The sequence below is a fragment of the Leopardus geoffroyi genome, chromosome B3 (genome assembly GCF_018350155.1).
Source record: "Leopardus geoffroyi isolate Oge1 chromosome B3, O.geoffroyi_Oge1_pat1.0, whole genome shotgun sequence".
NCBI lineage: Eukaryota > Metazoa > Chordata > Mammalia > Carnivora > Felidae > Leopardus > Leopardus geoffroyi.
Genome location: NC_059337.1, coordinates 55,497,850 through 55,523,850, shown reverse-complemented (window position 1 = coordinate 55,523,850; position 26,001 = coordinate 55,497,850). Strand labels below are relative to the sequence as shown.

Sequence of the window (26,001 nt, the reverse complement as noted above, 5' to 3'; positions counted from 1 at the left end):
TAAGAGGTGGCAAATGACAGCCATCGAAAAACCTAATTACCATTTATTTCCCAACTCCAAGTTAGAAGAATAACTCAGCTTATTTACAAGGTTGCTCATATTTGTTGGTGCACCTACTGTTAATTCAGATTCTCATTCATTTGCAGCGTAGCCTTTCAGGTTCCTTTGGAAGATCTCAAATACCCTTTCTGAAATAAGAACAGCCATCTTAAGCATAAACTATAGCTCTCTGGATGGCTGGACTTAAGAAGGATATCCACTTAGGTTTCTCAAGCCAGAATTAGGAATACTTTAAATGGAAAAAATCAAGAAGGAAAAGTGGTACCTCTAAGCAATATAGAAAGGAAAAAAAGCAGGAGAAGGATATGATTTACAGCACAAACCTTTGCAATAACGCCCATCTGATGCCAGCTGAAACCCAGGTTTGCAAATACATTTAAAACTGCCATCTTCATTGATACACATTCCATTAAGGCACATGTTCCTTATGCTGCATTCATCCATATCTGAAAAAATACAGAGGATGCATTTTCTTATGACCAGAAGAGTAAGCTTACAGAAGCCAACCTGAATCAATAGAATTCTTTTCCTTCACATTTCTTTTGTTTTTTGTTATTGTAGTCTAAGGCTAATTTTCTTTATGGCATACAAGAAGGGCCATGTAAAATACGTATTCTTAAGTTCTCAATTTTTGACATATTCATGCAAATTATAGGGCTAAATTTATTTTCTGACATACTATATATATACTGAATGTATACACATATACATGTACATAGATTTGAAATTCATATATAATAACATATATAAAAATTCATGTATGTATGTGTGTGTGTGTGTGTGTATATATATATATATATATATATATATATATATATATATATGAATTTGACTCAATGGAAGCTACCAGGACTTTTTTAAAAAATATCAGTTTACAAACTGAAAAGTGTATTAACAATCTTATGGCTATATTTACTTCAGAGATACTAATTCTAATATATTGAAAAATAAAAACAAAAAGCAAAACTAAGAATGATGGAACTTGAAATGTATTTTGTTCACCTCCTGATTTCTTATAAAGCAGAAACCAGAAGACAGCTTAAAGTCTGAAGCAGTTTTAAATAGAGGTAGGAAAAAAAATGTATTTTTAAAATACAAGACTCGACTATGGAGTATAGCTATGTTAGTTAACCTTTAGGATTTGTTGATCATAAGGTTATTTCTTTAAGTTAATCAAAATGTTATTTTATTTAATACTACAGCTGTCTTGGGGGAGGTACGTGCTCTTCTAGACATGGTGTGTTTTCACTTACAGGCTTTTAGTCAGGCCAATGTAATTTATGATTTTTTTTTCTTTTTTTTAAACAGGATTCTATCCCAACCGAGAATTCTGGCATTAAGTCTTTGAGTTGAATCACTGAGATAATATTCTGCCAAAAATGTTTCTAAGAACAATTTTGAAATTCTTTTAATGTATGAATAGATTCTTGGGATCTTTCCCAAAGATGTTGGGAAAGACGATAAGAAGCATTCTTCATTTTTTGCTAAAGGTCTAAGTAGTGGAAACTCATCAATAATGTTCATATTTTAATTCAAAAAAAAGTGGCAGGGGAAAAAGACAAAATGTTTGAAACAGCCCAATTCAAATGAGGTGATTAATTCAAGAGGCAATATAGCTGGTTTTCAGTAGTCAATGTTTCAAACAAATTTTACATTTTCAGGTTCTTAATAGTATTTTATTACTAGACAGACACTTCAAACACAGAGACTATAAATGACAAAAAATATATGGCCTATATGAACTATACTTCAATTAGAAAAAAAGAAATATATGAGGTTAGGTGTGTCCTATTAAAAAAAACCCATGTACAAATTCTGATTGTATAAAATTAGGAAGTAACGATTTATGCTATAGAAGTTTTATTATCACTAGGGATCGATCTCTCAAGGACAAGCTCTCCTTACATATTTGAAATGTTATTTGACTCACAGAAATGTAATTAAAAGTACGAATATTGTTGAAAATTATGCTTGTCTCCCCCATAACGATCTGTGAAATATATTTGCTGCTTTGACCTTTCACTCAATGTTTGGCTTGGTCTTGTTAGAGACTTCTGATTGGAACTGCAATGGAAAATGGGGATTCATATTATTACACCGCTCTTACTGTCATACTGGTATTACCTTCACAGTTCTTCCCATCGCGTGTAACGTGAAAGCCCGCATTACACACACAATGGAAACTTCCATCTGTGTTGATGCAACGTCCGTTATTACAGATACGGCCATTCTGCAAACATTCATCGATGTCTAAGATTAAAGTTAAAACAGAAGAAACAGCTTCACTTGGCGGACTCAAAATTATTTTATTTCTCCCTCCCTCCATTCCAAACCCATCTCCAAACTTGATATCCAATATTAAAATGATTAGAGTTTGCAAGACGTGACAGAAAGACTGCCAACATAATAGCATTTGATCTAACTCTAAGTTCTAACTAGACCCCTTAAATCTCAGTCGTATATACAAAATTTGTCTTCACCATTTTCCTAGCTAGTTCAATGAGCCAGTATATATCATCATTTATATTAAACTTTGGCTGGCATCTTTCAACACATGCTCAAAAAGGCAGATCTCATAGCTACATCAGAACAATAAAACAAAAGTCCTATTAAAAAAAAAAAGTCATTCCATCTGAAAACCAGCAATCACATGACTGAAATGTTTACCTTTCTTATGGCAGTCCTGGTCCAAGTATAGTTTTCTTGTTTATATATTCTTAGTTTCTTTTATAACCTTATAAGCATTTATAGCAAATAAAATATGAGGGCACCTCTCCTTCTTTGTGTTGTGTTTCATATTACACCAAAGTAAACAACGAAGCTTGATATGCAAGTGTTAAAAAGGACAATAACTCGAATAACCTATATCTGATCGCTCACTTAAAGATTAATGATTAACTCAAATTGGACAACACGGTGCACTGGATTATCTGTTCCCCTCAGTTTCTAGGCTAGATACCTGGAGGAACACCAAGGAGGATGAATACACACTGCCTTGTCTCCAGAGCATATAATCTTTGCCAGGCTTATTCCCCAGAAGACAGATACCACGGAACTGTGTAATAGAGGACTGGGGCCGAACTATCTGTGCAGAGTTGAGGTCACATGTGCCTGCGCATAAGCACCCTAAACATCCTCTGGACGACAAGAATGTGCATTCATGGCATATTGCTTACTCTGTCTACCCTGCGTCTGCACGCTGTCTTGTGGTTGACCCTCAGACGCACTTTCTTTCTGGGCAGATCCAGCCGTGGTTTCCACACGAGTCATTGGACTAGCTGAGGCAGTCTGGGCTTTTCTTCTGTCTGATCTTTGTGCCAACAACCTACGCTCTTTTTCTCTCTCATTTATTTCTTAATCCTTGCAAAAATCTGACTTGCTCCGCACTCCAAAAAATAGTAAAAGCCACATACTCTTGAGCAGAATTTTTTTAGGGTTCTATAATCTTTTGAAGCCCAAGGATAAAATAAACAGCATACAGAGTTCGGCATTTTCTCTCCTCACTGTTATCAGAACACCACTGGGCTCCCCACTGCCTCACAAGATCAACTGAAAGCTTGCCATTAAAAGTTCTCTACCGTAGTTCCGTCTCTTCTGCCCCCTTCTCTTCAGTCTGTCATTTACTTCTCCTCAGCTAAGTACACAGTCTTTCTGTTTTGTGGCAACTTGCATCTACCCCAAAATGTGAGTATGTCATCAACTTCTTATGTTTGAGATAAGCTTAGCACTAGGCTCTTGAGGAAGACAGTGTTTGAGGCTTTTAGGTAATCCTCAGTCTCTAGTATATTAAGTCTCAGAGCGATAACACCACTCATCTACTCCAGCTGGCTTTTGCCCCAGCTGAGTGCTCTCAATAATCTTTTCTCTTTGCTTATTTCATAGTGCAGTCTTCTAGATATTGGTGTCAGTTTATTTTCTATATTGCAAAATGCCTAGTACACTGTACACGCTAATTATTTAGCATATTAAATATTCTGTTAAATATTCAAACTATCCTTATCTATATTCATTAAGTAGGCCATTAATAGAAATACTAGCAGGTGGACATGCTGTGCTCTGGTTTCTTCTGCTTTAAACTGCCATTTACAGGTAGTGTATTAAAATATACCAATGGCAAGAAATCTCTAAGCCTGAATCACAATCAAAGATCCTGAAACCAGTCACCGATAAAAATAAAAACTGTATGACTTCAACTCAGGTGAAGAGATTTTACTTAAAAAAAAAAAAAAAGACAAATAAAACTAACTGTTACTAATGGCTGGCATTTTTTTTTAAGTGATACAAACCTTCTGACCTTTCCTTGTATTTAATTTTAACACAGAATTCTCTTCCTGTTATCTGGCTTTAGTGACCAGTGAAATACCTCATTCAGTGCCAAATTTATAGAGACATAGATATTTGAGTTTCCTGAGGGTTGAAAGAACATCTTACTTGTTTCTGTTGCAGAAACAGTATATCAGTCATCCAATAAAAGGCATATAGGATCACACAATAAATTAACAAACCTGAAGGGAAAATTTTGTGAACAAACACTTATAGCAGTGCTTCCCAAACTTTAAAGTGCTTATGGATCACTGGGGGATCTTGTTAAAAATACTGATTCTGATTTAGTAGGTCTGAGGTCAGACCTGAGATTCTGTATTTCCAATCAGCTTCCAGGCAATGCTGCTGCTGACCACATGAATAAGAAGCAAGAAGTCACAGACTCCTTCCTTATACTTTAGATCGTTCCATTAAGAAATGAGTTACATACAATTTCACCTGAAATTTTCCTCAGTTTCTGTGTCAGCAAAGGACAACCCCATTCCCTAGCTCTCAGATTAAAAATTAAGAGGCAATAGTGATGAGGCAAAAAAGTAGTGAAAATAAGATATGCCCACAGGAACAGATGCATCTTTTAAAATGGTTTGGATCTCCGCCAGATTTTATGACGCTATCCTTCTGAGTGACAATATCGGGAGTTGAGTGCAAAAGGCAACAAGCCTATTACCCTCTCCTGGCCAGGGTTATTCAAACTCTGTTAAATTCCTTCGAAGCAAACCTTTTATTTAGCATATATGTCCCCTTAACTACGCATGTTCCAAGCTAGGACCATACCTCGGCACTCTGTCCGGGTGAGTGTGCTCTGATAGCCAGGCCGGCACTGACAGGTATATGAGCCCTGGTTATTAATACACTCTCCACCAGCACAAGGGTTTTTCTCACATTCATCAACATCTGCAAAATACAGTATATTTCAGTAAGAAATTAGAGAGCAATAACTCGCAACTTTAAGACCATTTTATTGGTTTCCTTTACATGTTAAAACACTTTCCTTTTCAGAAATAAATAGCATAATGAAAAGGATCTTTTTTCTTTCTACTACAATGTATCATGTCACAAGCCACTTGAAAACCGGTTGAGCAGTTAAAGTGTATTATTTTCCTGTGTCATTTTTCAGAGGAAAATGCCAAACACGTAGCAACTCAACACTCCAAGCTAATAAACATTTTCTCTTCCTTGAGTTTGGCCTAAGGGAATTAAACAGACTAACATTTCAGAAATGGCTTCTAGGCAGAATTCTGAGTATCTCCTGAAGCTCTATTTTTCAGTCAAAAGGGGGTCTCACCTTATCTAAGCATCTCTTGTTGAATTCCACTGAGAACATTAGAACAAGACATGAAACACACCATTTAAAGAGTTATTCTCACTGACCACAGAGTCCACCTCCCAACCCAGAGAGGCTCCCACTAGTTTTACAGTTGTTTAGAACTATCAGTATATTTAACAGTGAACTGGTTTATATCCCCCTATTTATAAAGATGAGGAAACTAAGGTTTTTGGAAGATAACCCACCCACTCACCCAGAGTCACAAGTTTTTTGCCGCAGGTGTGTCCCCTCCCTCCAACCACGGGGGGCTATGTGTCCCCTCTTCCACCCAGTTCTGGATGACTTCTATGGACTGAATGACTCTCTCCTAGTGTGTTGCTAGAAGGGGCATTAATGTCACCAGGAAACTACACAGTGTGAGAAACTAAGAACTCCTTATTTCTGCCTGATTCATAATGATAGAATTAGACTTTATAACAGAACTAAGAAAGGGACTTATTTTTAAAAATTAGATGGCAATTGGGTGTTCTTTTCCAATCTAACAAATGAATTATTCTTTTGTTACATTTCCTCCTTTTGCTGGCTTAAATGACTTGTCAACAACTCAAAGTTTCTTTTCAGTTTTAACGACTTTTCAGTTTTAGAGACAATTGGTGAGTTATATCCATTTAAGTTAGTAAAATGTGCAAAATTTTATAATTTGGGGACAGTTTTAATGCTTTACTTTAATGGTCAGACTTTTGATGAGATGGCTTAATATGAAGCTACCAGCAATGACTTCAACATATTTTATGACGAAGGTTAAAAGTCCCTATAGTTGGCGGAATAGTACCCCTCCCCAAATATGTTCATGTCCTAATCTCCAGACCTCTGAATATGCTACATGGCAAAGGGGAATCAAGGTTGCTAATCAGCAGATCTCGAGATGGGGGAGCCTCCTGGGTTGTACAGATGGTCCCTGTGTAATCACAAAGGTTCTTAAAAGCAGAAGAGGGAATTAGAAGAGAATTCAAGATGTGAAGATGCTATATCACTGGCTTTATAGAGGAGGGGACCATCATCTAAGGAACACAGATGGCCTCTAGAAGCTGGAAAAGGCAAAGAAATGGATTCTTTCCAAAAGGAACACAGCCTTGCCGACATCTTGATTTTAGCCCAGTTATTTTAGTCCTCTGTTGGACTCCTAACATACAGAACTACATTTTAAGCCACTGACTTGGAGCTGATTTGTTACAGCTGCCACAGGAAACCCATATAGTCATGGGACAGAATTGTGATAGCCTCTCGGAGCAGACCTAACCATATGTATCACATACCAATGCACTCCCCGCGGAGGTCCAGCTGGAATCCTTTGTTGCACTCACACCGGTAGCTCCCAGGAGTTGGAATGCAGCGTCCATTTTGACAGAGATAGCGAAACAACTGGCAGTAATCAGTGACATTGACTGGCAGCACCCCTAAAGGAATAACATGAAACCCTATTGAAATCATTTATAACTAGGACATCTTTAATCAGCACCTAACCCACTAACAATGAGCAAGATGCTAAAACATAATGGAAGGAAACACTCTTTGGGCAAAGATCATCTGGGGCAAATAAACCATGTTTCCATGCCCGCTTACAGAGATCACCTGTAGCCAGGTCCTGCAGCCTCCCAGTAGCCTACTTCTCCCTACCTCTACCTCTTTTCTGCCTCGCTCTCAAGCCTCCAGTTTGGGTAAATGACAAAGGCAAACAGTTCTCGGAAATTACTTGCAAAGCTGCTTTGCATTATATAAAACTCATTGTATATACCTCCTCTATGACTTCACCCTGTGAATCAGATTTAAATCTCTCCCATAACTAACTGTCCTACAGTTGACTCAAAACATCAATAACAAAAGGACATTAATCAGGATGATTAAAGCTATTTTTCTCTATGAAATAGGCATATTAAGAAACTTACATACAACACTCTGTAAACCAAACAGTAAATCTAAGAATTGACATGCTGATTTAATGACCAAATCAGCATTAAAAACAACAAAAAAGTTAACTTGGTTAACGTAAGAAAAGTAACCAGATGACTTTTGACTCCTTACTTGGTGGTTCCCGAGATGGGTATGGATATTCCACTGGTGGTCGAGGGACTGGTACTGGAGGTCCAGGAGGATAGCCAGGAGGAACAGGGTGAACTGGAGGAATGGGGCCAAGGGGTGGGGAAGGATATCCTGGTCTCTCAGGAATTACCAAAGGGATGGAGCACAGCTTGTTGAAATCCTCTGGAAAAGCATGACACAACAGAACACAAAAGCTGAGCTGCAGTGTACCTCATAGGCCCGCGGAAGACACCTTTATGTTTCAAAGCAGCTTTAAATAAAATCAATCGCGAAACCACATAGATCAATTGGAGAAAAGGGAAAAAGCCAACTGGCTTCATTCCCATCTTAATAGCTATAGTCACTATTAGGAACAGTAATTCAAAACTAAAAACAAACCCCCCCAGGGTGTGTACCACATGCCTCTCCCAAAATTTAAGGAGTCTTTACCTATGTCACGGTTCACTTCAAGGAAGAATCAAATGCCACCTTCTCCATTCCATCCCATTTATGGACCCCACAGAGCTCTAAAAAGCATGCTAAAAAGCCTGGATTTTATTTTATGTGAAATGGCAAGGCACTGGAACTCTTCAGACTAATGTGGATGTAATCAACTGAACATTTTCAGAAGATCGATCTTGCTGATACATGGAGAATGTGCTAAAGGGAGGCAAGACTGTTACAGAAGACTAAGGGCAAGAAAACAATGGCTGGACATGGGAGGCAGTGATGGGACTGGGCAGAAGTGAACAGATTTGAAGCATATTTTAGAAATAAGTGAGTAGTACTTCATGAAGGAGTAAATGTTAGAGTGGAGGGAACAGGAAATCAAGAATGACATAGTCTTCTGGTTTAGCAAACGGGTAGATGTTGGTGACATTTACCTAAATGGGGAAAACTGCAATGGAAGCAGCTTTGGTGGATAGAGGCCAAGTTCCATTTGAACATACGAATTTTGAGATGTCAGACATCCAAGTAGATTTGTCACACAGCAGCTGTGTAAGAGAGTTTGAAGCCTAGAGAAGAAGTAGGGGCTAGATAGAAGTTTTGCAATTATCGGTAGATAGGTGGTATTTAAAGCCCCAGGGATGGATGTGGAAACTGAAGAGAAGTGTGCGCAGAGAGCCCTGAGGAATATCTATTTGTAAAAGACAACAAAGTGTTGAAGCAGCAGCACCCCACAGGGCAGAAGGGATACTGGGCGGGGGGAGGGGGGGCGGGGTATGTGAGTGTCCAGTGTTAATGCTGCATAATGATTCCCTGAACTAGTATACCTGAGTGAATCAACTATTTTCCTCTGACTTCACATATACACTGTATTCCTCTTTCTCACAATGCCAGGTCTTTATCAGAATAAATCCTCTTTAGATTTGTGACCCTTTTTTTTTTTTTCTGAGCTTCCCAAAAGGTGTTTTAAAACAGTAGTCAGGTTTCCAGGGATATATTTACTTAACTACTAGTACATTTTCATGTTTCCTACAAATAGCCATATCTTGTTATGGTTCGCCTTTATATGTAAATTAACCATGTGATTTTTTAATTTCTTTCTTCTCTCTCTTTTGCCAGAATGTTAACAATTTTATTATCACTGCCACACAAGGATACTCCAATTGATACTTTCTATACTAGTTTTATCCAGTAACAGAAATTAGGTTAATATCAGTCTTTTCCTGATGGACTAAATCTGACTTATTCTAAGGCACTGTAATAGGTCTTATGGAATTACATTCCTGTTTCAACCTCATGGGAAAATCTGCCAATTTACAAGCGGCTAAATATACCTAGCTACCATGTACTCTGTTGTTATTTATTGGTCCTTTACTAAAATATCTTCAATCCCATATGATATTTCCAACTCAGGTTAAGTTTACGTTTTTAGAGAATTCTATTACTGCATTTAATTATTGTTTATCTGTAATATTAACCCACAGATTCTGTAGCACTTGACTGCATCTGGAAAGGATTTGTATACTGCTTATGCTTCCCTGAACCAGGAGGCTACAATCCCTCCTAACAAACCACAGTGATCCCTCTCATAGATCTATGGATGCGCCACGTATCATTTCCTAGCTACCAGCTTCCCCCCACATTTCTACTACTAAGACTGTGCCCAGTCTTTGAAGTCAAGAATAATAACTAACTCATAACTAATTCCCACTCTGAATCTAGCCCTGCAAATTCACAGAAGAGGGATTCATTAACTACGTGTTGGATTTAACTGGATAGTCATTACATTAAGGGACTCATTTTTCTTCCAAGCTTCAATTCAGCCTTTTTCTTTAGTCTTTTAGGATTTGTATAAAAGAAGTTGAATAGCTTATCAGGATCTCTGCTAATTAGGTGAGTATATGACTTTAAGCATGACATGAAATTCATCTTAACCTGAGTAGGAAAATTCATCTTAACCTCCCAGTGGGTCCAACTTCCTAACTTTCCCATGAGCCCCTTTGACATTCAGGATCAGCGAACTGCAGCTCGTTTTGTTCAACTGATATCCATCTTTCCTATCTCCATGTAACCTGGAGATGTTACTGATTTTTTTTTAACAAGGTGAAAAGCTGACCAGTCTAAAATAATCGTACATGTGTGTGTATATATATATATATATATATATATATATATATACACACATCATCATCACTCTCCTTAAGTTAAGAGCCTAGAGCTCTATAGCATTGCTACCAGAATGTTTGAGCAAACAAAACACCCACTTGCAAATCAGCTTTTCTCTGTCAGTCTGCTTTTCCCTGGGCCTATCTTAGATTTGGGGTATTTCAGTGGTACATATGAGAGAGCAGTTCCCTGCAAAGCCACACAGGGGAACAGAACCTTCTGCTCATGTATCCCAAAGTAGGTTTTTAAGCACCTCTACCTGCCCTTCCCTCTCTCCTCTTTTCAAGGCCTCAGCACAGAAAGGAATCTTCACCAGTACTGCTGATTCCTAAATTAACATATATATTTAAAAAGTGATTTTCCTGGTACCCAAGACATGTGTCTTAGTAGGACAACATGTACTTCTTCTAAACAGTAACTTATTAAATGTTCCCCCTAGTGCACTAAGGAAAATGGGCTATATTTTTAGTCCAAAGACAGTATGAAAATCAGACAAAATATATGACTTGTTATACATTAAAATGTATTGAAAGATTCTTATTGCTTCTTTAATCCACACATATAATTCTCAGCAATAAAGAGAAGTTTTAGAGTACGTCTGTGAGCAGGTGTAGAATCCATGATAATGGGAAATTTACATTCTGTGTGTAACATTCTACAGTAATCCGTTAACTCTGTGTTTATCCTTCCCCACCTTGATTTGCTCTGCTAAAACGCTCTGATTCAAACACAACATTCAGGAATCAGATTGGGAAGGAGCTATAACCCCGGTTCTTACTTAAATCTGGTGGGAAATCTGTTCACTTAATAAATTGTTCACTCTACGTGGAAGCCTCCTATGAGGAAGATTTTGCTAAAAATTGTGGAAGTGTTATGAAAGCATCAAGAGTATGGGACTATGATAATGAATGAGACCTCCTAATGAGATTTATCAGCTAGTAAAAAGGCAATACATGAACACAAATTGGCACAAAGCAGAGTAGATGGGATTTGTGCCATAGCAACAGTAAAAACTTGGAACACAGAGACAGAAGGCAGCGTTTCCAGCTGTGGTTATCTTGGGACATTGAAGAATTAGGTCATATTGGGAATCATGTTAGGATCCTTTACAAACAAGATGGCATTTAACAGGCAAAGTAGTAGAGATAGGAAGTAGGGAGTAAGAACCTCAACTGAGGAGAAGTTTTAGGAAAAAAAGAATATTTGAGTTTAGAAATCTTCAGACTGGCTTCAGGGAAAGCTTGATTGTATAACTTAACTAGAAAGTAAAGCTACCATAAAGAATAAGAATTAAAAGATGAACTGGGGTCAGATTTGAGGACACGAGATGCTCTCTGCCAAGTAGTAAAATTTTATTTTTAAGAAATGGAGTGATTTGGACCACTAGATACTGCCTGAATTCATCCTGGGAAAAATTTTCTGGACATCTTTTCCTACATTTTCCCCAGCCATAATTTTTTTAACCAAACTTCAGATGAGTTATGCTTTGGGAAATGTATACGGCAGCTGTGGATTTCATAGAGACAAGTTAGGAGGCCACTGCAATAGTCCAGACGAGAGAAAATGAGCTTTATGTGGAAATGGAAGGAATATGACAGATGAAAGAGGTATTACAAAGAGAAAAAAAAGTCAACAAGAATTGGCAACAAGCAAGAGGAAAGTGTCAAACGTTAGGGAAGGAGGAAACGTGTATCCAGAGTAACTCACCGAAAGACTTTGAGAGAAGTGAGTTTTATTCAAGTGAGCTTTAAGGACTATTTGAGAGCCAAAAGAAATACAGAATAAGAGAGGACAAGTACTTCTGAAAAGGTTGCTACTTAGCGGTAACAGGCAAGCTAAGGAAGAAGCAGTACCGGAAAACATTATTATTTGTACGGATCTCGATTCCCCCCCCCCCCCAAGTCATTGTCTGGGGAAATTTCCCAGAGAATCGTCTCTTTTATTTTCTGGAATCTTTTTCACTTACCTGGATTTCCACTAGATCTGCATCATGCACATTGTCACTGGGCTTGTGGGGGTAGAACTGGGGATACTCCGCAGATAACTGGAAGGGCTCTTACCTGTTGCTCTGATGGGACACATCTCAGGGGCGACAGTGACCCCTGGAGACCAGCATCGGCCAACATCACAGCAGCACTGCATTTTGGTTATGGACTGTGGCAGTTGGTTAGAACAGCGTCCGTTTGCCAGAGCCGTGTAGCAGTATCCAGGGCGTACATCTGCGAGAACAAAGCAGCACAGCCACATGCACATCACTGGGATGGGACTCGGAACACCCCTCTCCTCCTCCAACACCTCTACGCTTCACACTTGGGCTCTGGCAGGCAGGATGCGCTGACACTCCTGCCTCCTGGGAGGGAAGCGGTGAGCCCTGCTTGGGAACAATACTCAGTCAGAACTCTCTTCGTCTCACACCTTTCGCCCCTGCGAGCTGGTGCACTTGGCCAATGTCCCACATTCCATCCCCAAGGTGGGAACGAATGATTACAACCATATGTGCCATAGGAAAAGAGAGACTAAGAAAATCACTGGCAGTGACAGTTAATTAGTTATAAAGACATGTCTCTATACTGAAGGGAGACTGTGTTGTCCTTGGTTTCAAACTACTTAATTCGAGCCACTTTAGGCAAATATTGATATAAATCTATTTTAAAACAACATGAAGTCGGCACTATAGTCTACATTTCTAAAAGATCTTTCTTATTTTTCAGACTGAAACCGTGAGTCAGACTTGCGAGATTTTTTTTTAAAGGAGTGAGCCACTTTGCCGTCAGATCCAATGCTTGTTAATAAAGATTTCCTTTTGTCCTGGGGCCCTAACAGGTTTTATAAGGCACTGATTATTTACAAGTTCAAAATGTACATGATTCCAAGTTCTTAGTCCCATAAGATGTAATGGTTCTTGAAAGATTTTTTTTTTTTTTTTTTTTTTTTTTTGGCAGAAAGGTATCTTCTCAAAGCAGCACGGGAAGACATATTTTTCTATACCACTTTTATTGGGTTACATCATGTCTGACTGTCATGACAACATTGACACACTGAAGTACAAGTCTAGGCTACCAAAAAGGAGCCTGTGACATAGTAGAAAGCTAAGTGCTTCACGGTGAGGAAGCACCGTGAAATAGAGGCAGCCAGCTAAGTATAGAACATCTTGATCCACCTAACACCTTGAGGATGAACCTCCCTTTAACAAAAATGAATCACTGCACAGTGATATCCATACACAATAAAGTTGTAAAAAGTACATACTATTTTAAATATGCTTGCTATCTGAAGAAATTAAATGGTAAACACTTTTATAAAATGAAGAATTTTTTATAGTTAAAACTTCACCACTATGTTTTCTGTAGGTCTAAATATTAACCTTCAGGTTTGATCAGAGAAGGTCATACCTATAAATGTCTTCATCTACATCATTCTTAAGAATACAAAGCCATCAAACCTTGAAGGTTACAAAAAATCAATTAAAAATAAAATAAAAAAGAAGGCTAACTTAGACACATATGAATTATTAACATCATAGGAAGAAGGCTACAAAAAAAACCTAGACAAACCATCAAATAAAATTAGGGATCAGCTTGAAAGAATACAAGATTATTTCTGAAAAATACTGAATACTTAGCAGGGAGGCACCAGGGTGGCTCAGGGGGTTAGGCATCAGTCTTTGGCTCAGGTCACGATCTTGCCGTTCTTGAATTTGAGCCCTGTGTTGGGTTCTGTGCTGACAGCTCAGAGATTGGGCTGCTTCAGATTCTGTGTCTCCCCGTCTCTCTGCCTCTCTGCCCCTCCCAGACTCACACTCTGTCTCTCTCCCTCTTTCTCTTTCTCTCTCTCTCAAAAATAAACATTAAAAAAAAAAAAAAAAACCACTAGCAGGTATTGTGGCCCCAGTTCCTGCAGTCAGGACTAATAGTCTCAACAGAGAGGCAGAGTGAGTTTCATTGCAGCCTGATCCAGGGTAAATGGCCGGAGAGAGGAGGGCAGACAAGATAAGCTCTGTGAAGCTACAGGTGGCACCTTCCCTATGAAGAAGGAGCAATAAAACTTCCTAGTTTCTACTTTTCATTGCTTTAAAGCCACTGATAATTTATATACTCAGGGATTAGTAAATTTTTGGGGCATGGAAATCAAATGCTGTTAAGAATAGGAAGAAATGTTCAAAACTGGCTTATATCCCAGTTTCAAATGAATTTGGTGGTCAAAACCCAGTATAAATACTTGACCACAATTTGTATATATAATTTTCAGTGTGGGCTATCTTTCGGGGCAAAACTGGGACCTACAGTTGCCAATTGCAAAGTCTTAATGGGCTAATGTCTATTAGTTTGCACGTTAACTATGATACTATTTTACTGCCCCGCTGGCTGACTTAGATGTTATATCAGTAGGTTAGAGACTTGATCAAAATGGTGACTGTTGCAGCTAAAAAAAATTACCAGCCATATCTGGGTTGTGGCAATCTCTGATTTACAAACAGCACCTGCACATACAATAAGCATTTGGCTGATTTCTTGTTCTGCAAGGAGGGCTTTGGTTAAAAATACACATATTTACAATATTTATAATTCAGAATAAAACCTATAGGCTGACAAATAAAGGAAGGGAAAATATGTGAAAATCAGGAGGCATTTGGAGGAACTGTCCCCTGGGCACACCAGCCTGAAGTTTCCCATGTCATCAGGAAGCAGGAAAGAAACCATTGTATAATGTGGGATCATTCTACCTCGAGGATAAGGAGTGGCTTTGGGATGATCTGAAGACCTATGGAAGCTGAGGGGGAAGAATGTTAGGATTTGGAGGAGACAAATGGAGGGCAGGAGGAGGCATAGATGCCTTCTTCTATTTTGAATTTGCTCTGGCCAAGACATCTGGCAAAAAGGGGTAGGAAGCTTTCTTCCTTTTTCTCCTTCTGAATCACTTGGCCTTTTCTTTCAGAATGCAGAAGTCACATTCTATCAAAACAAATATATTCTGGATTAAATAGGTGTTTGCGGGTCATCCTAGCCTATCAATAGGCCTCTCATAACCAGTCACTAACATCGTTGTGTCCAACCAGGAGCTAGGAGTTGTAAGGCCCAAACTAGGTACAGGATGTCATCAGGATTCCTGGGAATTGATGAGACAGAACACACTAAGATGAAAAGACCGCCCTACACAAGTTATTATAAAGCACCAAAGCAAGATCACAGAACAAAAAAATAAAATAATACTGCAAAAGCTTACAGGAAAAAGGGAGTGGTGAGACAGGGAGGTTTGAGAGCCTGAGAATGTGGGGGCTAAAGGTAACAGGTGGAATCTCATGCTTAGAAGAGAAGTATCAGGAAGATATGATATACCACTAGCCACGTGTGGGGTTTTCTATTGGTTAGATTTACTAATTCCAAATAGGCAACCTAAAAGCAAATCTTGGATTTGTCTATAAGTTGGAGACTGTATGTATTTTCTTTTCACTAGGGATATTTGGTGAGGGGGGGGGGGCGGGCGGCAGTTGAGGGTGTCTCTGTGGTTTACCATGGCAGGAAATACCAGCATTAGGGAAGGCCGAAAGGTCACTTGGAGCATTTTATGTAACAAGTTCCTAACTATGGCAACAAACAAAGTACCAAAGAAGAAGAAAGCTTGCTTGCCTATTTACTGTGTCTGGTGTTCACTCCAGAGGGAGCAATGACTGGGTTAGGGACCGTGGGCTGGGGCCCAAGTTGGGATCTCAGCAACTTCACTTCTTAGCTGCTTAAGCAATCGAACCAAATTACTTATGTGGACTCTGTAAACCTCAGCTTCTTCTCATGTTCAGTATGGTTGTGAACATTAAGTCAGATAATTTCCATAATAGCTCACACCTAGGAGGTCACCCATGAATCTTAGTCTCCTCCCTATACCTCACTTTCTTTGTAAATAGTATGGGTATATTTGGTAAAAGTATTTTAAAAATGTAAACCATCTGATATGTAAATGTGTTTTAATCATTTTAGTATAATTTGGGGCTCCTTTGAAGGTTAAAAAACATATCTACCCATTTTCTGGCCCAGAAAGAACTTCTAATCTACCTCTCTGCTAAGCATATCCCTCAGATGTCAAGTGCTAGTTGGGCCAGTTTGGGGAGAAGAAGGAGCTCTGTGGATTGCAGCCGCTGTCCCTTCCCTGCAGTTCCAGTATACGTGGAGAGATCCTGGAAAATCAGGCAATGTGGGCACCACCGTTGTTTCTAAGGAAAAGCCCAGATATGCTTCCCTCACTGGTTGTACTTATTCAAATGTCAACTAAAGAGACCGCCCTCAGCTTTTATTACATGATTAAGTAAAAAGGAATTCAGAATTTCAAGTGCAACTCTGTTTGGGTCTGAAATTCATGGCTTGTGGTGAGGATGCGAAGCTGAGTGTCTCAGAAAATATGAGCCAGAGACAAACATCAAAAGATAGAATTCGTTTTTCTCCAAGGCCATTGCCATAGGCTTCCTAGCTGTGCCCTAATAATAAGGAAGTACTCATTTTGATATTCAACAAATACTTACTGAGTGCCTACAACATGCAAGGAATTGTGCCAAGAACCACCAGGGATATGTGAGGATAGCAGTTATGTAGGCTTTAAGGAGAGCTTACAACTTAACTAGGGAGATAAAAACATACAGACATAAAATGTCCCTAGAAGACCATTTATGAGAAGTATTTCCTCAGGTAAGGGAGAAACCGCTTTCAGGTAAGCTGATCTGGGACATCTTCAAAGACAGAGAGCCTGAGTAGAAGCAGGAAAGGGGGCTTGAGCTGAGAAGAGTATCCTGAGTAGCACAACATGTATGATTAAAGGCATGAAGGAATCAAAACAAATGACCTGTTTGAGGGTGAGAAGCAGGGACTGTGCTGATAAGTCAGCAAGGCTGAGAGAGGTCAGAGAGTGTCTTTAAGTATTAGGCTACACACCTGGAACTTGAACTTTTCTCTAGCAGACTAGACTTTGAGGTAAGTCTTAATACTCATTAAGTCTGACAGTTATCAAACCTATTTTTTAATAACAAAATCCCTTATTTTAATTGATATTTTATGTAGAAGCCTAAGACCCCACTAGATAAAAGCAGAGTGTGTGCACGTGGGGGGCACCGACTGGGGGGGAGGGGTCCTGTCCCCTTAGTCTCCTCCTTCTCACTGTTCCCCTCTCCCACCCTAGCAGCTCTGGAGACCTTTTCTATATCTGAAGGATCCAAGGGGCACAGACTGAAAACCACTAATTTCCAAATCCTAATGGAAAACTACCAGAGGTTTGTGAGCAAAAGAATTATTTAATCAAAGCACTATTTTAGGAAGATAAATCTGACAAGATAGATTGTAGAGAAGCCAGGAAGCAGGGAGACCAATTAAGAGATTACTGCAAAATTTCAGACCTAAATTAACACAGGTCCCAGGAAACGACTGAAGGTTTGACACTTAACATAACTGCAAAGTTAATTTATAGACCGAGGACATCTGTATGGGCTCCTGGATCATCCCTTTTCTGGGAGGCAAACATCCTAATACAAGAGGACAAGATGTCTCTTTTCTTTAAGACAGTGCTCCACTGTTTAATGAAATGTAAATGTACATTTTACATAAAATGAGAAATTATTAGTTCCCTTTAACAAACGTGTTTAGAAAGATGTTCATTAGGGAACTGGTTTGTAGAAATCACTGTTTATGCTGTTTATAATTAAACCTACCTATGCATCTGGTACCATCAGGAGAGGTGTAAAAACCAGGAGGACATTTGCAAAAGTAACTGCTGACCGTGTTTGTACATTCGCCCCCATCACAGATCCCAGGAATGGTGCTGCATTCATCAATATCTGAAACGTAAAGAAGGGGTTACTATACACAGAACGCAGTATACAACTGTTCATCACCAAGGGAGGTTCAAATGTAACACCAGTCAAACCATGCCCCCAGAAACAGCAATCTTTACAGAATAAAAGCAGCACATGACATAGTCAATTCATTGACTATTGACCCAGAAGTGGGTGCTTCTTCTTTCAACACAGTCTTACCCAAGACATTAGCTCAAAATAAAAGAAACTTGCCCTGTAAAATCTAAAAGTATATACTGTTTTACCAACTAACTATAGCATGCTAAGATTCCAAATGTCACTTAGTTTAAAATTTTGTTTTCCCTCTTTTCTCCATGTTTTGCACTGAGTTAATCTCCCTTTATATTTATTACTCTGTATTCTGCATCAGTTCCTGCATTTATTTACAATTGGATCTTCCACAAAGCAGATACTGAAATCCTACAGAGACCATGTGGTCTGAGCGCTGACCAAGACTCAGAGACATCTTGGTGTTTTCAGGGGCACCCAAACTGCCATGATGATGGTTTTCTGCGGGTTTGGTAAGTGAATGGCGGGGGGCACTGGGATGCTTCACCCAGATCTCTCTCAAGGAAGGACTTGTCCCGGTACTGGGGGTGCTATCAGCAGACAGCCTTCAGTTTTCAGCTCCTTCCAGGACTGCCTGAGCTGTGGAGAGCCGTCTCAGCCCGGACTCCATGCTTCCCATGAGCCCAAACCCAGTGACTGATCATGGAGAACAGGAAGATGGTGGTCTGGTCATCTGCACCAGTGGGGAAAGCTCTGAAAACCACTGAATACCCTGTGGGGTCAGCAGAGGCCATAGTTAGAGTTAGCTCTCGGGGCCCGAGGCCAATGGTCTCTTCCAAGGAAGCAGTAAAAGTTCCTTAGGACAAATACAGCCATTTCCTTCAAGGGGAGCTTTTCTTTTTTTTTTTTTTTTTTTTTTAATTTTTTTTTTTTCAACGTTTATTTATTTTTGGGACAGAGAGAGACAGAGCATGAACGGGGGAGGGGCACAGAGAGAGGGAGACACAGAATCGGAAACAGGCTCCAGGCTCTGAGCCATCAGCCCAGAGCCCGACGCGGGGCTCGAACTCACGGACCGCGAGATCGTGACCTGGCTGAAGTCGGACGCTTAACCGACTGCGCCACCCAGGCGCCCCAAGGGGAGCTTTTCAAGAACCAGATTCAGACACTGACAGTTGTCAACAGATGTGGCACCAGTGAGGGGAAAAAAAGGAATTCAGAACTTCCTGTTAGGCTAAAAGTAAACTCAGAGCACATGACCTTGACTCCAAGAGGAGTGGGCTTTCTGCACTCACCTAAGGAGAGGTGTGGTTTGACCCAAGTGCCCTGGGAGTATTGCAATGGCCAGACTACACGGTGGGCACTCAGAAAGCCCTAAATTTAAAAAAAAAAAAAAAAAAGAGTATTTCTTCTCTAGTTTAAGTACTGCTCTTCACTTGTAAAACAAAATAGAGTTCTAAGTGGACCAGATTCAAGTGTCTTCTGACTCAAGTTCACCCTGTTAGTCAAAAAGGCAGCAGAGACACTGTTTACATGCAGTTTAGCCTTTTTAAAACCAAAATCCCCATTCTTCTATGCTAGGCTAGAGGCTAAACCAAACAATATTTCCCTGCTTATATTAGAGTCAATGCTAACATAAACAGCATTGTCATTGTGAAGTTGTATAATGGTAAAGATGTGTATTTCTATTCCGGCAGAAATTTTACTGGAGTCAGTGAAAGTCAGGCTGAGAAACCACCAGGGATGGAGCCTAAGGTTCTAGAACTAGCATAATATCAGAAAGCACATTTTAAGACAGTTCTTTACCATCAATCCTCCTGCATTTACCAGCCACACTCCTACTTAAAAAACAAACAAACAAACAAACAAACAAGCTCAGCCTAGAGGATTCAATAACCCTATTTAAGAATAGAAGAGGATGTATCCCTGTAACACAGAGGTATCAAGAAGAAAACATACCTTCCTCAAAATGTCCCTAAAGATAAATGTCTGAGTCATTAAACTCCTATTGAAGATCATGTGAACAACAAGTGTCTATTTAAAGAAATATTTTTCTACCTGTTAGTATAAATGACTGTGACCGTCCTTTTTAAGGCCACTTAACATACACCAATAGCCAAGGGGGTTATTTAAGTGACAAAACACATCAGAAAAAGTTATTCAAAAAACAGAATGAACTGGCAGGACGGAGCAGACATCTTTCACATGCTGGCTAGGTTAGCTTTGGCCCCTTTACTGAAGATAATAGCAACGACAACAATAATAATAATGAGAGTTGACAGGTATTGAGTGTGAGGTATTGATTAAATGCTTTATGTGTATCAACTCATCTATTCCTCACAGTATAGATATGGGCATAGGACCCGATCTCTATAATTCTGGGATAGAGATAGCTATCCCAGGGAGAGCTCTTGCATTTTCCTGAGGCCTTCAGAAAACCAGCATGAGTAACACTGAAAATAAGAACAAAGAGGTTCATTTATAAAGTGATGTTAAACCCAAGTCTCCCATTGCCAGGGGCTGGGCAAGAGGGAGAGGGGCAGGGATCCCACTTAGGTGCATGGCCCCAGAGGTCAGTAAGTCAGGAAATACATCATAGTATACACCTCCCTAATTTTCACCCAGATAAAGATAAAACTGGACTAGGCCAAATTATTCCATTTGAAGGAGCTTAAATGGTTTTGAATTCCCTTTAGTGTCCTCTCCTCGGTGACATACCCATTTTTCTTCATGTGTCCAAGGCCCTTCTACTTTCCTGAGTCTTCTTGCTTCTCAGTCCTGTTGCTGCATGGCAACAGGGGCAGGAGTTCTGATTTTGTGACCAGGCCGTGGTGAAGTCCCCTCAATAGTAAAAGGCCGGAATAAAGTATCTGAATTGAAATCACTTATACTTCGAAACTCATACTAATCTATTATTTTTTTCAGGCTCTTAGCATGCTGTATTTACCTCCTTTTAATAGAATTCAGGGATCCCACATAAGAGAGTTGGAGATCAGTGGATTTCTTAGCATTTCTGTGAGCCAGTCTGTATTAAATATCAGCCATAAAAGTAAATCAGTTTGTGGGGGCCTGGTGGGAAGTGAGGCTTGACTGGGAAGAGATGCTTCTGTGCTCTGGACACTTCTCCCTGGCTCCTTAGGGCAGAAGGGAGAGGCAAAGCTGCTGGGAAGTAGCCATGCTTATGGTCTCACTGGCCTCTTGCTGTGTGTCCAAGAAGGGACACAGTGGTAGGCCCTTTCTGTCCAGATTTGCTGCCTGGACACAGGAAAATCCAGTGTAAAAAATCTGGCTAAAAAGTAAATAAGCTGATTCTTCAAGTCATGTTGAAAATAATATCAGCCCTACTATTTTATAGTCATACCATATATGCCCGCATACAGCACCCGCTATCTGATCACAACTGGGAAATAATGAGAAATGTGACAACTGAGTCTGGATTACAGAAATGGAAGGGACCCCGTTCAACCTCCTCATCTGAAAGCTGCAGTAACTCAGAGCTGGTAACTGATTTGTCCAAGATCACACAGGTGGGGGGACATTACCAGGTGTAGGCCCAGGTCTACCTTATTCCTAGGGCTCTTATGCCTGCACCACAGAAATTGTGTTCAGCAACATGTAGGGAGCTGGTGACGCTGAACAGTGGGAGTCAAGGGTTTACAATGAGCTGCAGAGCATGGGGCCCCAACTGTAAGTCAAATAGCCCCAGGAGTAGTAAGTCAGTGGGTCAAGAAGCCCCAGGAATTGTCCTTGGTGCCTGAGAGGATAAGAGCCCCTCATAGCAAGTAGCCATCAGATGAATATGTCACTATTTCAGAAAGGGGAAGTCTTAAGGTTTTTGGCCATGTATTAGGGAGGACACAGATGTAGGGGCTACATTTTTAAAAAGTCCTTTGCATCATGCAGCGCTGGTATAATTGCTAAAGGCTGGGCTGGTGGTAATCTAAGTCCCAAAATATTAGTGGTTAATTAGGAATCCAAGGGACTTCTTCCAGAAATAAAACTTAATCCTTTAATTACACTTTTTATTTCTTAATTTCCTCCCACAGTAACCTATGCAAATATGGACTCGGTTTCCAAAAAGAAAAGGCTCATGTGTTCTTTCAATGTGCACCCTCAAGAGTCATTGGAAAAATCAACAATGAAGGTGGGCGTGAACTCTGTTTCCCTTCCCCCCCCCTCAAATCACAGCTATAAATCTCAATATTCCTTCTTAAATTTATGAAAAATTAATAGTTGTTAATTGATCACTTCTGCTTGATCATTTACGTTTCAAAGGAATCTAAGTTGCATGTAATGATATAAAATTTGGTATAGTTTCAGGGCAAAAGGGATATTTGAAGAAGGGAGAATTCTGCAAAAGGCAGATCTCACTGAAAAAAAAACAAAAAACTGCTCTCCCCATCCCTGAGGGAGTAAAGGTTAGCAGCTTGTAAATTTGCTAAAGCCAATTTTTTATTGAATTGGTTTTTTAAATAAATTACTGTGGGCTTCCAGGTACCCAGTTCCTTCCTTTCCAAGTCAAGAGGAAGATGCATTTTAAAAGCCACTCTAAGTAATGGGAAAAGTGCCAGAACGATTTTCACAAGGGCACAGAATCCCACTGTGGCTGACCATCTTCCCAGGGCACACAGATGTTCTCTTCATCCCTTCACTGTGTGGGCCAGTTTTTCTGGAATTCCTTCTATTGACCATCCTATCAATCATCCTATGCCCAGAGTTGTGCCATTCCCATAGACAGGCATAAAGCTGGAGAAAAGCAAGGGAGTTGAAGGAGGAGACCCAGTTCACCAAGCGTTCTCTGGGGACTTTCTGATTACTCTCCTACCAGAGTAAGACAGGGCAATAATGCCCGAACCAGCTTCCAGGCCAGAGTACACATAATACAAACAGGACATTCTCTTCCAGTATCAATTTTGCATAAAAAAAAATAAAAGAGAGGGGGAAAAAAAACCCATCATCTGAATTTAATGTAACCGTAGATGGCTAAGGAAAAAAAAAAGGTCTAGCCAAAAGTATGCTGTTTTTATCTTGCTACTGATTTCAATATGCAGCCGGAAAAAAAAATATTTGCGAAAAAGGATTAAGTAATTTTCAGACTGAATTTTTTTGTCCATTGGATACAGCACCATAATAGGTTTCTTAGCATTAACAAAAGGATTTTGAATGATTTTTCTTTCAGTCTGAGTATTAAATCTGTGCATCTTCTGTCTCGTTCATGACCACACAAGGTGATCAATCCTGACAGTTGTTAACTGACAGGTGAGTGAAAGGCAAGGGACACAGGAAAACAATTCTACTCCAAGATGGAAGCTATCTAATTCCAAAAAGCAAAACTTGTCCAGATGACTGGACAAGTCATATGGATCATAGTGCCCTAAATCTTGAAGCTGACTGTATCTAAGCTGAATATATCAAGCCGAGAAAACCTGAAAATATAAGACACAACCCATTGCTGAGGTGGATTTTGCATGCTATTATAAACCTGACAGCTTATTATAAGTGGCATAAAGATATATGTATATAATACCTGAAAATATATACTATAATATTTAAAAATTTTCAAAATATTAGGAAAGATAAATATTAATATTGGAGATTATGGCTTACATCCGGGAAAGAAGGCAATATAATATGACATCACAAGTACCACAGTGTGAATCAAAAGAAGTAAATGCTAGTGCCATCTAAATGACTTCAAACAGGGCACTTACCATACCCAGTTCTTTAATTTATAACATGAAAGGGTACAGGTACTTAAGTTCTTTGCCTCATTCAGTAGCAACATCCTCTGCTTCTAACTTAAATCTACAACAGAACTTCTAAAATACGTTGGCCTGGAAGAGTCAACTTTATCGTTCTTTGAAACTTACTGTGTTTTTACAGAGTCCTAATTCCTTAGGAAGAATGTATTTTTCACAGCTCCCTCAACTGTTCATAGCATGTTCAAGAACATATTATTATAAATTCTACGTGATTGATAACTTAAAAACAACTCTAGGGGCACCTGGGTGGCTCACTCGGTTGGGTGTCTGACTACGGCTCAGGTCATGATCTCACGGTTCATGGGTTCGAGCCCCACATCTGTGCTGAGAGCTCGGAGCCTGGAGCCTACTTCTGATTCTGTGTGTCCTGCTCTCTCTGCTCCCTCTCCCACTAACGCTCTGTGTCTCTGTGTCTCTCAAAAATGAATGAACGCTAAAAAAAAAAAAAACCCAAAAAAACAAAAAAACTCTAACCCATAAAGATAATTCCATCAGTGCCAGATTTCAGATTACTCAGTTTCAGGGCAAGTAGATATTAAACTTCTCATGTGTCATTTATGAACTGCTCTTCAAATCTGAAGCTGTCTTTCCCACATATGATATACTGTGGCTATCCACAAAGAAGATTAATGAACTAAGCCCATGACTCAGAATGAATTATTCCTCATTGCTGGGGTTTAGGAGTATAGACACAACAGCAGCTGCTTTCAACAAAAGTGCATGCATCTAAATGCAACTTTATATCACACAAGGTACAGCTAAAAATTAAGGAAGAAGTTTTGTCTGCTGAGTTTGATAAGAGATGTACCTTGTTATATTACTGTCAGCCATTATACATGCAAGGTGCATGCACTCATCAAAGAAAAGAGAGTTGGATGCCGCCTACTTATTTCCTAGATGTTTCCCTCTCATGGAAAAAGCATTTCTTATGGCCTTGGATGCCAGGCCTCTTTTTGGCAAGCAGTAGTAGCGGTACATATGAACATAGTCCCTCTATGCACATTTTAGGAGCTCAATCTAGAAACTAAATGCAAATGTATAAATTTACCTCCAGTTATTTTTCTGTTTGATTACCATTAAAAAAAAGCTTCCATTTGATAGGCACAAAAGAAAATACTAACCTTGTACTCGGAGCATAAGTAGAAGAGTTAATCTCTCCAAAAACTAACAAACATACATTTTAACTAAAAAAAAAAAAAAAAAATCAGAAGATATGTCCTTCTGAATGATACGTAATGATTAAATTTAAATTCATGTCTCTAGAACTATGCAAAAACATGTGTCTTGAACATTTTAACCCAAATATTGGTTCAAAAATATTTCATGTTTTAATATTTAATTTGATTCAGATGGATCTCTTATTTTGGGTCTATAAAACTGGAAAAAGCTGCAGGGTTTTTCTGGTTCACTAGCACAAAGGCATATTATTCCTGGTAAGAATATTATATTTACACATTCACAGGAATGACAAAGACAGAAGGATTTTGGAACAATTTACAATAAAGCTTGTCGTTGATTTGCGTTTTGCCTGCCCCTCCACCCCTTCACTGCAAAGCATAGTATTTCTTACCTTCACATTTTTGTGATGCTTCATTAAATTTGTGTCCAGCAGGGCATTTGCACTCAAAAGACCCAACAGTATTAATGCAATTTCCTCCTTGACAGAGCCCAGGGATGGCCTGGCATTCATCCACATCTGTCAGATTTTAGGAAACAGAGAGAGAGAAAGGGAGAGAGGGAGACATTCATATAAAAGTTACTGCAGAAGAAAATGTGACAGTTTTTATGTCTATATTACTCTATTTATGTCAACGAGTTATTTGTCCATTGCAATATTTGGAATACAATGAGAGAAACTATTTCTCACAATTGCTTTATGTAAAATAAATTTTTGAGTAACATAAGTTGGTTAGTAACGGTTGGTAAGAGGTCACAAATGTTTTTTCCCACCTTCCATCTTCTCTTGTGTAGAAGGCAATATTTATACTGATTTTTGTGGGTTTTATTATGAAGGCTGCAAGTTACAGGATGCAATGATAAAAAGGCTGACAATAATA

General features: G+C 39.3%; 1 protein-coding gene across 2 annotated transcripts in view; it reads right to left on the bottom strand.

The window, feature by feature from the left end:
• The window catches only part of FBN1 (fibrillin 1), a 232,220-nt gene that overhangs the window by 97,485 nt on the left and 108,734 nt on the right, over window positions 1-26,001 (bottom strand). For both annotated transcript variants that reach the window (XM_045449811.1, XM_045449810.1), the window contains exons 8-15: window positions 25,515-25,640; window positions 18,030-18,155; window positions 12,403-12,561; window positions 7,733-7,912; window positions 6,967-7,107; window positions 5,158-5,277; window positions 2,185-2,310; window positions 384-506 (exon numbers count right to left, since the gene is read on the bottom strand). In XM_045449811.1, the coding sequence (XP_045305767.1) occupies window positions 384-506; window positions 2,185-2,310; window positions 5,158-5,277; window positions 6,967-7,107; window positions 7,733-7,912; window positions 12,403-12,561; window positions 18,030-18,155; window positions 25,515-25,640 (1,101 nt within the window). The remainder of the gene's footprint in view (window positions 1-383; window positions 507-2,184; window positions 2,311-5,157; window positions 5,278-6,966; window positions 7,108-7,732; window positions 7,913-12,402; window positions 12,562-18,029; window positions 18,156-25,514; window positions 25,641-26,001) is intronic.